Genomic DNA, 14,769 nt, shown 5'->3' on the forward strand with positions numbered 1-14,769 from the left:
CCACAAGGTGGGAGGCTGGGGGCCTCAGGAGAGGCCTCCTGGGGCAGGAAGTCCTGCTGGCAGTGTTGGGGCACAGAGATGCAGGGGAGAAGGTTCTAGGTAGGAATCGGCTTTCAGAACAGCCTGGAAGTGGACCTGCAGGGCAATGACTACAAAAGGTGCGTCCAGGGAATTTGCATTTATTGAGTGCCTACTGTTTGCAGCACCAGATGCACTACAAGGTAATCACGATGTCTGGGAACTATCCCCTCGGCAGGAGTAGAGCCTGGTGGGTAACTGGTGAACTCTGGAGAAATCAAGGCTGTGCCAGTTACAGTGGAGTGGCACGGTTGGTGGCTTAGCTCTCTGGGTCCCAGTTTTCTGAGCTGAAGAATGGATATAACATCCCTACTGCAAAGGGACATTGAAAGTTAACCATTCCGTGAGTATGACAAATTGTTTAGAAGAGCTCCTGGCATGTAGTAAGTGCTCAATAACTGTTAACTGTTATCACCAGTCATCTTTCTTAAAAGGAGGAAACTGAGACTGAGAAGAGGTCCCTGCCAGGGCTCACACAGCTAGGGAGGGACAGAGCTGTGGTTTGAAGCCGGGTTCAAGGCAAGGTAGAGGCAGGAAGGGAGCTGGAGCAGGGGAGCCAGAGCCACCGCTCCCTGGTCTTAGCCACAGGTCCGGTCGTCACCTACGGGTTCCCGCACCCCTAAGAGTCAGGGGTCAGGCTCCCTTTGAGGCAGAAAACTATGGAGGCGGAGGGGAAGGGGGAGCAGAGTGAAGTGCTCATCCGTCACTACTGCTAATAAGTAGAAACGGTATGGTTTCGCTGAGCCTCAGTTTCCTCCTCTGTAAAATGGGACTGCTTCTACCTTCTTGCTGTCAGAATTAGAGGTGTTTGGGAAAGGCTTTCTTTCTCTCCTCCCACACCTTCCACACGCTCCTCCCTGTGGGAGAGGATACAGCAGGTTGCCCAACCCTCTGGGAGGTGGGTCACAAGCAGGGCGGGACAAGGCAGGCAGGAGGGCTGGATAAAAGTGGGGGGAAGCAGAAGCCACAGGGTTCCCCAAGGCCCAGCGGTTCCCCTACTTCCTCTCCACCTGCCACGGCTGCGGAAGGGAAGACTGCCCGCCCGACACCGCCGCTGATCGGGGAGCATGCCGGGCCTGCACGGAGCTGCTGAGCCCCTCTCCAGGACCTGGTAGGTCTGGGGCTTTGGGTCACTGAGGCCACAGGCAGGAAAACCGTCACCAGCCAGGTGTGATTGGTACGGGGCACGTCTCAAGCTCTGCACTTCCTTGGCTGTGTGACCTTGGGGAAATCCTCACCTCTCTGAGTCTCAGTTTCTTCATCTGTGAAATGGGAGTAATAATAATGTCTGTTATTACGCTATAATGACCAGGCTGTTGCCAGGATTGAATGAGAAAATGCCTAGAACTTGGCATATGCTCGGCTCAAAGTAAGCCCTCTGTAAACGGCCGATAGTTTCCTTGGCATTTACAAAACCCAGCACAAGACGTGTCACCCAATATTATTTAGTGCATGGCTTTCAATTCTTAAAATCATTTTTATTATTAGCTATTATTCCAAAAGCTACTGTGTTCCAGATGCTAATTATAGAGCAGGAGGGGGTGTTTAGACTCAAATTCAAATGCGCCTGGGTGAGGCCCCCAGGTGCGCATGCACCCCCATATGTCAATAAGTGGGGGCACAGTGCAGGGGCGCCCCCTTGTTAAAGAGGGCAGTGGACACTCAGCGCCAGCCGCCTACTGCAAAGGCAGGACCGCTAACCCAGGTCCTCTCATTTCTCAAGAAAAGCTGGAAATCTGGATTTTAACATGAAACTTCCTGGTTTCCAAACGGGGGCAGCTAACACACACACACACACACACACACACACACATGCACACGCACATGCACACGCACACGCACACGCTTCGGGCCAAGACAAAGCACACTTGCACACTGCACACTGGATCCAGCCCTTGGGGCCACAGGATTGCAACCTCCACCCCGGCGCCACAGGCCTGGCTGCATCCCAGCTTCCCACTGTCCTTGTCCTCCCGGCTCCCCATTTCCTGACGGTGCTGGTCAGTGCGCAGGACCTTTGCACACCCTGTTCCTTCAGTCAGGGACGCCCAAGTCCCCTTCCCCACTAAGAATGGATACTTGTCCTTCCACTCCCAGCTGGAATGTCACCTCTTCCAGGAAGCCTTCCTGACTCGCCCAGGTAAAACTTAGTCACTCCAGTAAGTTTCCCCTTCGTCAATATCTCCCATTGCAATATGAGCTCCCAACTGCAAATGTGCTACATACATGTGGCATCTTAAGTGAACTCTCTTGGTCCCATTTTCGCTATCAGCTACTGCTCCATATTTCTGCTCTTTTACTGTGGGAATTACTCTGAGGAGTTGTCTGTATTTGTGTCTCTCATTCTTTTCCTTCCAGTCTGTACTGGACCCTAACTGGCTAAGGTTTCGGCCCAAAAAGCCACCAAGCTGCCCATGGCAAGGTCACCAGTGACCTCCAAGTGGCTAAATCCAATAGGTGTTTCTTACTCCCCATCTGTCTTGACCCTTCAACAGCATTTGACATATGGAATCACTCCCTTCTTCTAGAAACACCTTGTTTACTTGGCTTCCTAAGCACTACATTGGTTTCTCAGTGTCCTTTGCTGGTTCCTCTTCAATGAAAACCCCTTAACCCTAGAGTGCCTTGGGGCTCAGTCCTTGGATCTCTCTCCTCCCCAGAAACTCTCTCCTGAGGAATCTCATCCTGCTCCATGGCTTTACATGCTGCCAACTTTCTGTCTCCAGACTGATCTCTCTGGATTCCAGACGTATCTATCCAACCACATTCTCACAAGCTTTACTGATTGACTAAATCGGATCTCAGGCTTAACAGTTGACTGACCTGAATTCCTCCTCTCCCCTCCACTCGAACCTGATTTAACCCCCCAGTTCCCATCCCAGGCAGTGACACCTGGGTGCTTCCAGTTGCTCAGGCACGAAAGCTCGTCACCACCATCATTCTTGTCTCCCCTCTCTCTCTTACAGCCCACAGCCAATCGGTCTGCAAATCTTGTGGACTCTGCCAACAAAATGCATCCAGAATCCGACCTCTTCTTACCATTACTCTGCTGTCATTCTTTAGTGCCAGCCCTGTGAAGGCACAGAGTTTGTGTTATTTATTCCTGTTTCTCCAATGGCTAGCACCTAGTAGTTGCTTAATAAATATTGTTGAATAAATAAATATAAGGATAATGGAATAGAAAAGTTCCTCAGAGGTCAGGTTGTTCACCTCCTCACCCATAAATTATAGAGGAGACCCCGAAGTTGATAAAGAAGGTAATGTCCAGGAGCATACGGTGAGTCACCAAGACTGTGAATTCAAGTGAAATAGTCTCCCTCTCCTCTCCAGTTGGTTCTCCCTCTCCCTCCGCCTCTCCCTCATTCTCTCTCTCTCATCTGTGCTTCTTGCTCCATGACTCTTTCATCCTCTTGGACCACTTGCCCTCACAAGACTGTAATTATGGATTCCAGCAGCTCAGACATCCACCCTAATCAGGAACTGCATGGAAACTGGGCTCTTCCCTGACAGCTCCAGGGAGAATAATCCCGGGGAAGGGTCTGATTGGTTCAGCTTATCATGTGGCTATGGGGTGGGTACCTGATTGGTCCACCTGGGAAGTGTGCCTGACCCTGTGGCTAAAAGTGTGGAATCTGTTAGCAGGTGGGGTGATGGGTTTGTGGGGCAGGGGCAGTGGGCAGACACCCACCTGCCCCTACCCTACTGATAGAGGGCCCCCCAATTTCTTGTGTGCAGGTGGAGCTTCTGGCACTTGGGGCTCTGCAAGGCCCTTGCCCCACTGCAGGCTGCCTGGGATGACTTCTCCCAGCCTGTCCCCGCCAGCTGTGGCCAGCTGCTGACCCAGCTCCTCCTGTGTGCTTCTCTGGCTGCCGCTGCCATGGGTCTTACCCATCACTGGCTGATGTCCTCGCTGCTTTGTCCTCCAGGACCCTCGGCCATGGTGGCCACTGTCTGTGGCCTCCTGGTCTTCCTGGGCTTGGGCCTGGTGCCCCCAGTCCGCTGCCTGTTAGCGCTCAGCGTGCCCACCTTGGGCACAGAGCAGGGCCGCCGGCTGCTCCTGTCCTATAGTGCTGCCACCCTGGCCATTGCCGTGGTGCCAAACATCCTGGCCAACGTGGGTGCAGCTGGGCAGGTGCTGAGGTGCGTCACAGAGGGCTCCCTGGAGAGTCTGCTCAACACCACGCACCAACTGCACGCGGCGTCCAAGGCTCTGGGCCTCACAGGACAAGCGGGCAGCCGGGGCCTGACCTTCGAGGCCCCGGGCAATGGCTCTGCCTTCCGGCTGCACATGCTTGGGGTCACTCAGCAGATCCTGGAGGATTTCTCTGGCCTGGAGTCTCTGGCCCGGGCAGCAGCGCTGGGAATGCAGCGAGTGGTCACAGGGCTCTTTATGCTGGGCCTCCTGGCGGAGTCGGCCTGGTACCTCCATCGCTACCTGACTGACCTGGGGTTCGACAATATCTACGCCACACAGCAGCTGGCACAGCAGCTGGCACGGGCCCAGGCCACACATCTGGTGGCCCCTCCACCTGCATGGCTGCTCCAGGTGGCCCAGTTGAGGCTGTCACAGGAGGAGCTGCTGAGTTGTCTCCTAAGGCTGGGGCTGCTCACCCTGCTCCTGGTAGCAATGGCTGTGACGGTGGCCACAGACCACGTGGCCTTCCTCCTGGCACAGGCGGCTGTGGACTGGGCTCAGAAGTTGCCCACCGTGCCCATCACCCTCACGGTCAAGTATGACGTAAGTGCCAGGATGGGAAGATGAGCACAGGGTCATTTCCTTGAGGGAAAGGGGGAGGTTGTCAACTCCTTGACTTGCAATTAAATTTTACTTGCCCCCAATTCATAGCCCTGGAAAAAGCTACGGGGCCCTGGGCCATGGGTGGATGGGCTCTTTTGATTCCCACAACACTGGGAACAAGGAAGTGGGTCTGTAATATTTTCACCCCCTATTGCAGGTGAGGATGCTGATACTCAGGGACCTTAAAATAACTTGCCCTCAAGTCACTCTTTTCACAAGCAGCAGCAAGTCCTAGCCTCATTTTCCTTATTTGTACAAATTGGATCAATCCTCCTTACACTATGCTGTTGTGAGTCTTAGAATGTGGTAATGTCTCTAAAAGTACCCAGTAAGCTCCATGCACATAGATGTTTACTAAACAGTGGCTATTATCCATAGCTCAGTCTGTATGTATCAGACTAGAGGAGGGCTTTGGAATGGTCTAGATCTGGAGGTAGCCAACAATGGCCCTCAGGGCAAATCAGGCAGCTTCCTGGTTTTGTAAGTAAAGTTTTATTGGAACATAGCCATGCCACTTGTTTATGTACTATCCGTGGCTGTTCTAATGATATTAATAGCTTATTTTTATCAAGTACATATACTAGAAAAGGGGTTTTCAAGCGGGCATGGTGGCACATGCCTGTGGTCCTACGTATTCTGGAGGCTGAGGTGGGAGAATTGCTTAAGGCCAGAAGTTCGAGGCTGCAGTAAGCTACAATTGCACCACTGCTCCAGCCTGGGAGACAGGGTGACACCCCTATCTGAAAAAAAGTAAAATAAAAATAAATATTTTTTAAAAAGTGATTTTTTTAAATTTCAAAATATTAAGGGGGCACAAATGTTTTTGTTACATGAATACTTTTTTTTTTTTTTTTGAGACAGAGTCTCACTTTTGTTGCCCAGGCTAGAGTGAGTGTGGTGGCGTCAGCCTAGCTCACAGCAACCTCAAACTCCTGGGCTCAAACGATCCTCCTGCCTCAGCCTCCCAAGTAGCTGGGACTACAGGCATGCGCCACCATGCCCGGCTAATTTTTTGTATATATACTTTTAGTTGGTCAATTAATTTCTTTCTATTTTTAGTAGAGACGGGGTCTCACTCAGGCTGGTTTCGAACTCCCGACCTCGAGTAATCCGCCCGCCTCGGCCTCCCAGAGTGCTAGGATTACAGGCGTGAGCCACCGCGCCTGGCCTACATGAATACTTTTTATAATGCTCAAGTGCATAGAGTGCCCATCACCCAAATAACGTTTATTGTACCTGATAGGTAGGTTTTTACCCATCACCCCCCTAAGAAAAGTGTTTTTCTTAAGGGGGTGATTTCTTAAGGGGGTAGCGTTTATTGTACCTGATAGGTAGGTTTTTACCCATCACCCCCTTAAGAAAAGTGTTTTTCAAGCTGCATGAAATCAATCTAATCAAATTAAGAGGGGATAGGTTTTTTAAAAAATGAAATAGACTAGAAAGTTACTAGAGTATATTGTAGGTGATAAGGGTATGTATTATTTTGTGAAATTTTTCTTCAATTACTGCACAATCTGTGCTTAGAAAGGGATATAAAATGCATTTCTTACTGTAGGTCACAGCAAAGCAATGTGTTGGGCTCCTGGATTCACTATATTTCATCAAATCTAACATGCCATCAATTACAGGTCACTCCACTATTTTATATATCATTAGGACAGAAAATGCTGCCTGTTAAACTTTGACACAATAATTTCTCACCACCGAGAATTTTAATTGTATGTGTATACGGTGGTTCACTTAACAATTTAACATAGATTTATTTTATCATCTCTTTCTCATGTAGATGTAAAAAGAAAAACAGAGAAGTAATTTGGTGGTTTTTCCTAAAATGTACTCCCAATTCTTCCGAATCACTCCGGCCTGGGAGTCAGTGTCTGAGACGTTTCACCCCACATGGTTCTCTGTGCCGTCAAGAGCGCTGGTGATACCTCACTATTGTTGCCAGCGTTTTCTTGCAAGCTACAGACACCCACTGTGCACGTTTTGATGCTGGCCCTCTCTCGTCCTCTGGGACAGCGGGAATTGGCTATGCCTGGTCCTCATTGCTTCGAAATTCTTTTATCTTTTCCAAGGGCTTTGGACGTTTCCTACTTTCAGTTGAACCATTTGGAGCGTGACAGGCTATCTTTTCACACATGGGTTCGTGACTCAACATAAGTCAGCTGTATCTATTTGCATGAACCGTCTTTCACAGGTTGCTGCTTGGCCAAAAACTATGGGACAAGAGTCATCTGTCAAAAGTGAATACTTGCTTCACGAATACCACATGCATGCCCTGCTACTCTGTCCTGGACACAATAACCATTCGCTGCTAAGTTAAATCAAAGCAGGGTTTTTTTTGTTTTTTTTTTTGAGGACATGTTGAAATGGCAATCAAACTTCAAATACATGCCAGCAATGCATAGAACCTAATTGAAGTGACGTTAGGAGACATCAGACCAAGTTTATGCCTGCAAACACAGCCCACCTGCCTGGGCTGCTGAAAGTAGTTACAAGTGGTAGTGATTTTAAGTCACATCCTGATATCAAAGGTGTTAAAATGTGAAAGAGTATGCATCTCAGGACTGACGAGATAGGATAGCTCATTTAATTGCCACCATGATCCTATGAGATAGGAATTATTATCATCCCCATTTTACAGATGAAGATATTAAGGCTTAGATAAGTTGGGGAACTTGTCCAAATTCATCTAACCCATAAGCGGCAGAACAGAGCTGCATTGTGACTTTTTGTGGGCCCTTGGCATTACCTTCATGGGCTCCTTCTACCATAATAAATATCAATGACTGCATTGGTATAAAAACAAACATATTAATACTATATACTGAGACACATTCTTCCACTTAAAAGTTCACTTTGTTTTTCTGATTGTAAACAGAATTAAAACATTTTCACCCGCCTCTAAAAGTACTACGGGCCCCGGCTCATGCCCACTGGGCCTTATGGAGAGGTCCAGAATCCAACCCGAGCAGTCTGACCCAAAGTTCAGATGATTAACCTCTGACCTCCCTGCCCTCCACACACCATTTTTCCTGGCTATGACAGATCAGAGAAAGCACATGCCCTAATACTTACCAGCAGGGGATTGGGACCCACCTTGCCTGGGACTGACCCTTGGGGTGGGCCACATGTAATCCACTGTGCGGCTTTAGGTATTTTATTTTCTTATTTTATTTTATCTTGTCTCATCTTATTTATTTAGAGAGAGGGTCTCTGTCGCCCAGGCTGGAATGCAGCAGTGGCTGGATCTTTTAAATGAGGCTCCTGCTGGCCTTGACCTCATAGAATCGTGCATATTTGATGGAATAGCTGACAGCACATCTTAAGTATTCACTAAGAGCTCAGCAAGGAGTAAATGCTCACAAACATTGGTTTTGTCTAGAATATTCTGCTCAAAGATAATGATCATGACAATAACATTTGCATGATGCTTTTTATTTGCTAAAAGAGCCTGTTTCAGACTCCCAGTCTCATTCAGTCCTCCAACCCCGGGAAGCAAGGTTATTTCTGTGCCCATTTTGCAGATGAAAGCAGAGAAAGTTGGGCGAGTGTTTGCAAGTGGCAGTGGCCCGGCAGCCGTCTGTTGACCCAGCCTTTTTCTCCTTTTTGAAGGCGGCATACACTGTCCTGGGCTTCATCCCCTTCCTCTTCAACCAGCCGCCCCCGCAGAGCCCCTTCCTGTCCGCCCAGCGCTCCTCCCGGTGGGAGCTGCGCCTCACCGCGGCCGGCTGCCCACTGCTGCCCGCCCGGCGCCCCCGCGCCGCCGCGCCCCTGGCCGCCGGGGCCCTGCAGCTCCTGGCGTGCGCCACCGTGCTCCTGGACGCCTACGCCCGCCGCCTGCGACATGCCATCGCCGCCTCCTTCTTCCCCGCCCAGGAGGCCAGGAGGGTCCGCCACCTGCACGCCAGGCTCCAGAGAAGCTACGACAGGCACCGAGGCCAGCGGCTGCCGCGGGGGGCTCCTTCCCGCTCCTGACACCGCGTCTGCCCTAGGCCCCCACGTGCCCCTGGCACTGCCTGGGGCCCAGCGGGGGTAGACAGGACAACTGCACGCCGGACGCCTGGCAGGACCCGGAGCAGCCGGGAGGAGGGGAAAGAGCTCTGGAGTTGCACAGCCCCGAGGTGTAACCTTGGCCCTTCTGCTGCCTCCCTGTGTGACCTTGGGTAGGTCACTTCACCTCTCTGAGCCTCAGTTTCTACATCTGCGTGATGACTGCGTGATTACAATTGCTGTGACCTAATTTCCACGTGGGGACATGGTAAGGATGGAATGAGTTACTGGGCGCCGTAGGGCTGGGGAGCAGTAAGGGTCTATGCACACGTGGACACAGGGGACGCAGAGGCAGTCCAGGTTCCCCCAGGCCAGTCGGAGCTTGGTCAAGGCTCTCACCTGCATGGACTGCTTTACCTATTACATGGGGACTTTGCATCGTGAATGTATCTAAATGCTCCTGGACTTATTTATGCGCCTCTGTATCCTCTGAACCTATTTATAGTAATCTAACATTTTGACTTTGTAAATAAATGTATTTATTAAATCTTAGATCATGTTACTCCTGTGCTTCCAATTCCTTGAGGGGCTTCCCACGTAGGATTGCTAGGCTTAGCAAACAAAAATGGCTGGACACCTCGTTCAATTTGAACTTCTTATAAACAACAAATACTTGTTTAGTATAAGTATGTCCCTGAGCCGAGAGGCAGCCATGTACAATCCATTATGTGACCTTGGGTCCCGTGTATCTTACATGAGGCTCCTTGCTGGCCCAATCTCATAGAATTGTACTTACCTGGTGGAACAGTACATCTAAAGTATTCACCAAGGGCTCAGCAAAGAGTAAATGCCCACAAGCATTAATTTGTTTTCTCTAAAATATTCTGATCAAAGATAGTAATAATAAAGATAGTGGCTTTTAAATTTCAGATAAACAACAAAAGGTTGTTTAGCATAAGTATATCCATGGATATACTTATACTATATACTTATATTAAATAAGCATTTGTTGTTTATCTGAAATTCAAATTGAACTGAGGATCCTGCACTTTATTTGGCAGCCCTACCCCCATCAAACTTATAACAAAATCCAAATTCCTTACCCTGTGGGCTTACCATGACCTGTCTGCCTTCCAGATCATTCTCTGCCCTCCTCTGACCTGCCCTCTGCCCCAGGAGTCTGACCCCCATGAATCACGTCATCCTGGCTGCCTTGCCCTCCGCCTTCTAGTTGGGCTGAGCTGGAGGGGCGCTGGCAGGGGAACAAAAGGAAGGAAAAGAGGGCAGGGTGTTCGTTCCTCTGGCCTCCAGGCTGTTATTTGGCAGCAGCTACATCTCTCACCTGTGGCCACAGCTCGGGTCTGTGCATGTCTGTCTCTCACAGCCTCATCTCCCCTGTTCCAGAGAGGTAACAGCTTCCACTGTTGCCGGTCTCTGGGGACATCCCATCCTTCCCTAAACCCAGTGTCCACCTCTGTGTCTTCATTAAACTCTCTTTAACTGTCCCTTTGAAACTACGATCCCTTCGCTGCCAGGATGCTGATCGATCAGACCTCTCTGACTTCATCGCATGCCGGGCTCTGCCTCACTCGCCATGCCCTGGCCACACAGGCTTAGGTTTCTGAGACTCACTGGGCATATTTGCACCTCGGGGTGATGCCCTTGCAATTCCCACTTCCCCGAATACTCTTCCTTCATGTTATGCAGGCATTTGCTGAAATGTCACCTCCTCAGGGAAGCCTTCCCTGACCACTCTACCTAACATTGACCCCAACCCACCTAGTTTCACTCTATCACAGAGGTTGGCAAGCTACAGCCTTTGGGGAAAATCTGGCCTTCGCTTGCTTTCATAAATAGAGTCTTACTGGAACATTGCTACACTCAAGTGTTTATATATTGTCGATGGCTGCTTTCGCTACCAGGGCAGATTTGAGAAGTTGAGACACAGACTACATGGCCCTCAAAACCTGAAATAGTTACTATCAAGCCCTTTAAAGAAAATGTTCGCCAGTGCCTGATCTACCATATCAAATTATTTTATCATGCTAATGGAAAAATCCCAAACTCTATAAAATGTGTGTGACCATAGCTCAGGGAGCCGTGCCCAAGAAGTCTTGAGCAAGTGGTCTGGAGGTGGTTGGGTAACAGTTGTACTTTATACATTCTTGGAGACAGGAATTGCAGGAGAAAGCATAAATCAATGCATGGAAAGTGTACACTGGTTTAGCCCAAAAAGGTGGGACATCTCAAAGTTGGGGAGGCTTACAGGTTATAGGTGGATTCAAAGATTCTTTTTTTTTTTTTTTTTTTTTTTTGAGACAGTCTCGCTTTGTTGCCCAGGCTAGAGTGAGTGCCGTGGCATCAGCCTCGCTCACAACAACCTCAAACTCCTGGGCTCAAGCAATCCTCCTGCCTTAGCCTCCCGAGTAGCTGGGACTACAGGCATGCACCACCATGCCCGGCTAATTTTTTGTATATATATTAGTTGGCCAATTAATTTCTCTCTATTTATAGTAGAGACGGGGTCTGGCTCTTGCTCAGGCTGGTTTCGAACTCCTGGCCTCAAGCAATCCGCCCGCCTCGGCCTCCCAGAGAGCTAGGATTACAGGCGTGAGCCACCTCGCCCGGCCAAAGATTCTTTGATTTTTAATTAATTGGTAAAAAGAAATGAAGCTTTCTCTAAAGGCTTGGAATGTTTTAAGTTAAGATAAGGAAGTCTGCTACTCAGAGACAAGCCATAATACACTGACTCAATTTGTTAAGCAAATCGATGCCCTGTGTAGGGACCAAGGCCATCAGCTCCCTGAACTTTTGCTGAAAGATCAACTCACAATAAGGCAGATTAATGAGAGATAGGGATTACAAATTTATTTACCATGCATGAAGGGAGAATCACGGTGTGAACTAAAATAAAATCTTAAGCCCCCAGCAGACAGATATAGACCCCCTCTTGGCCAAGGGGACTGCGTAGCTCTGGGAGGGAGGATGATGGATGGCTGGGGTTGGGGACAGGATTGACAATTGAGATTGGGACTCAGTTTCAAGTGACGGACATTCAGGTTCCTTCTGAGATTTGATCCCCCAAACATGCAGTAACAGATGCTCCATGGCAAGGATAAGTCTAAGGTAGGACAATGTCCCCACAGGCCTTGTTCCTGACAGCAGCGGAGGTCCCCGCCCTGCAGGGTTTCCTGCTGACTCCAGTCCTGTGTCAGGCTGAAAGGGCTGACTGTGCTTCTTCAGGGAGATGAATGCCTCCCCCATCCCCAGGAGAGAACTGGCCGGCAGCCTTTGGCAGGGGCAAAGTGGATTAATTTGAGGTATGTTTTGGATGCAGAATTGCAGAAATTCTTAAGTGCTGGATTTCAGTGGAGAAAGAGAGAAATAATTTCTGGGTAGGCAGTGCTGCCTTTACCAAGATGGGGGAAGACAAGAGATGAACAAGGTAAGGTATGAGTAAATAAAGAATTCCACTTTAGACGTACTTAGTTCACGGCCAAGTACTGTCCTTTGCTTCTGGCAACCAAACGGCTTAATTAGTGGGAGAAGGAGCTGGCAGGCTTAGAGTGAGAGAAAAACAAGGAGCCAACTGCAACTCATATGGGTAAAAGGATTGTTCTGGACGACACTCAGGAAGGACTGCCACACCCTGGAGTGGGGAGGGGCCCTTCTGGGCATCACTGGCATCTGCCACCTTGGAGAGAGCTGAGTAAGGACAGCTGGGGTTGGGGCGGGGACAGGGAGCATACAGTTGGGAGTTTGGGGTTCTGCTTCCTGCTTGGACCCTGACTCTGTGCCATTGGAATCACCCCTCTATGGACCTCAATATCTTCATCCAGAGGCTAACATGGTGGCTCACACCTGTAATCCCAACTTTGGGAGGCCCAGATGGGGATAGGATCCCTTGAAACACAGGAATTCCCGACCATCCTGGACAATATAGGGAGGCTCTGTCCCTACAAAAAAGTACAAAGTATATACTCTTAACTATAAAATGGGAATAATAATGCCTGCTTAGCCAGGCCCATAGGAAATGAAGATGACAAATGTAAAGTACTTAGTTAGCATGGTGTATGGGCCAGGGGAGGGTGACTTGCTATTGTTAAGAGGCAACACAGTGTGGTGGGCAAGACCACAGACTCCACAGCCAGGCTACTGGGTTCAAATCCTAGCACACACCCCTCCCCCACCTTCCTAACCTATGTATCTTTAAGCAAGTTACTTAACCACTCTGGGCCTCAGTTTCTTTGTCTGTAAAGTGGAAATACTAATAAAACCTTCCCCACAGAGTGTTGGGGAATTTATAAAATGAATGAACTCATGTAAAGCACATAGACCATCACCAGGTAATAATACATTCTTCATACACAGTAGCTGTCATTTGCTATAAAGATTGACAATGGAGGGAATCCCAGATCCCAGTTGGTGCCCCCCTAATACTCCTTTGCAAAGTCCCTCTCATTCATTTCTTCTCCATTGACAGGATATGTAGGCCAAGAGTTTGGGGTTCAGACCTTGCTCAGACATTGAGGAGTGGGGAGAAAGGAATATACACCACAATAACTGTAATCACTAACACATTCACCCTTGGCCACAGGCAGGCACAGGGCTAAGCACTTTACCTGGGTTCTATCAACCACATCACTCCTGTAAGCCCCCCTAGGACACTTGGGATGAGTGCTATTATCATAATTTGCATGTCAAAGACAATGAATCAAGGATGGATGGTCAGCAGCACCTGCGACATGCAGTGGGGAGCTAGGCTCCGTGGAAACCACCCTCTATGCCTTTGGGAGGCTTAGTGTGGTCCCACCTTCAGGAAGCTTCCTCAAGTGGAGAAACATGTTCATTCATTCGTCCAACTGCCAGTGAGCACTTCTTTTGTGCTATCACGGAATTGCAGATTCCTAGCTGGCTCGTGTGAGTGGCACAGGCTTGGAGGTGGCAGAGAGATCCCTGTGGGGACGTAGGACACAGCTTCCAGAGCTTACAAATCCTCTTCAGGAGAAAGAACAACACGGGAAAGGTAAGCAGGAGAAAGTGAAAAGGTGACCAGGGGATGATGAGAAGTTTAGGAAGAGACAGGACAGACCCAAGACTAGATGGGCAAATCCCTTTCCCGCAGCTCTGGACCTGGGTTTCTCATTTGTCAACAGCGGCGCTGAGGTTTCTGCCAGAGAGAACACGACAGGATTCCGGATTCCGTGGGGAGCCAGCGGGTCGCCGACTCCTCTCCCTCGCCCAGTGGAGCTGCCCCCTGTAGAAGAGAGAAAGAAGGGAGGGAGGAAAGCCCAGGGCAAAGGCCCGCGAGCTGGGCGCCAGGCACCACCGCTCCCGTTAGCAGTGGGCACTCCTCGCCGCCCCCGTGCGCAAGATGCGGCGCAGCAGCTGGTGGGGAAGAACTGTGCGGGCGGAGGCCACCGGAGTCAGCCAAGCGCTATCAGTGGAGAAAACCGGCTCACTCCGGCACAGGAGCAGCTAGAAGTGGCAGCGGAAAAGGAGCGAAGAGAAAGCTCCCGGAGGCGGAGATCGACTCCACGCAGCCGCTTTCTTTACCCGCCACCCCAGTCCCAGAGTCCCCCGGCACGCGCGGAGAGGAGGTAGGACCCGGGCGGGCTCGGCTCCCAGCTCCCTGCTGGATCGCAAGCCCACTGTGCAAAGGACCCCCTGCAGTAAAACCCACCCCGGAGCGATCGCGCCAGCTCCGGCTAAAAGCTGTCTTGGAAGCTGAGCAGCATGCGCCTATTTGCTCCAGCTCCAGGTTCTTCGGAGTCCCCAGAGTCCCAGGCAGCGGGGCAAGACCTTGCACCGACTGGAGAAACCAGTTTAGCCAGAGACAGCTTCGGGACCCCCAGCTCCAGGCACAGAGAGCGTTCCCACAGGCCCCGAGCGCACTTTTG

General features: G+C 50.1%; 1 protein-coding gene across 1 annotated transcript; it reads left to right on the top strand.

Annotated features, from left to right (window-relative positions):
• The first annotated feature begins 1,145 nt into the window (after positions 1 to 1,145).
• On the top strand, positions 1,146 to 9,411 carry OCSTAMP (osteoclast stimulatory transmembrane protein). Its single transcript, XM_075993349.1, is given in 4 exon segments — positions 1,146 to 1,189; positions 3,814 to 4,816; positions 8,492 to 9,016; positions 9,018 to 9,411. Coding segments are annotated over 4 exon segments (1,707 nt in total). The 3' UTR covers positions 9,153 to 9,411.
• Positions 9,412 to 14,769: the final 5,358 nt, after the last annotated feature.

Source organism: Microcebus murinus, chromosome 16 (genome assembly GCF_040939455.1).
Source record: "Microcebus murinus isolate Inina chromosome 16, M.murinus_Inina_mat1.0, whole genome shotgun sequence".
NCBI lineage: Eukaryota > Metazoa > Chordata > Mammalia > Primates > Cheirogaleidae > Microcebus > Microcebus murinus.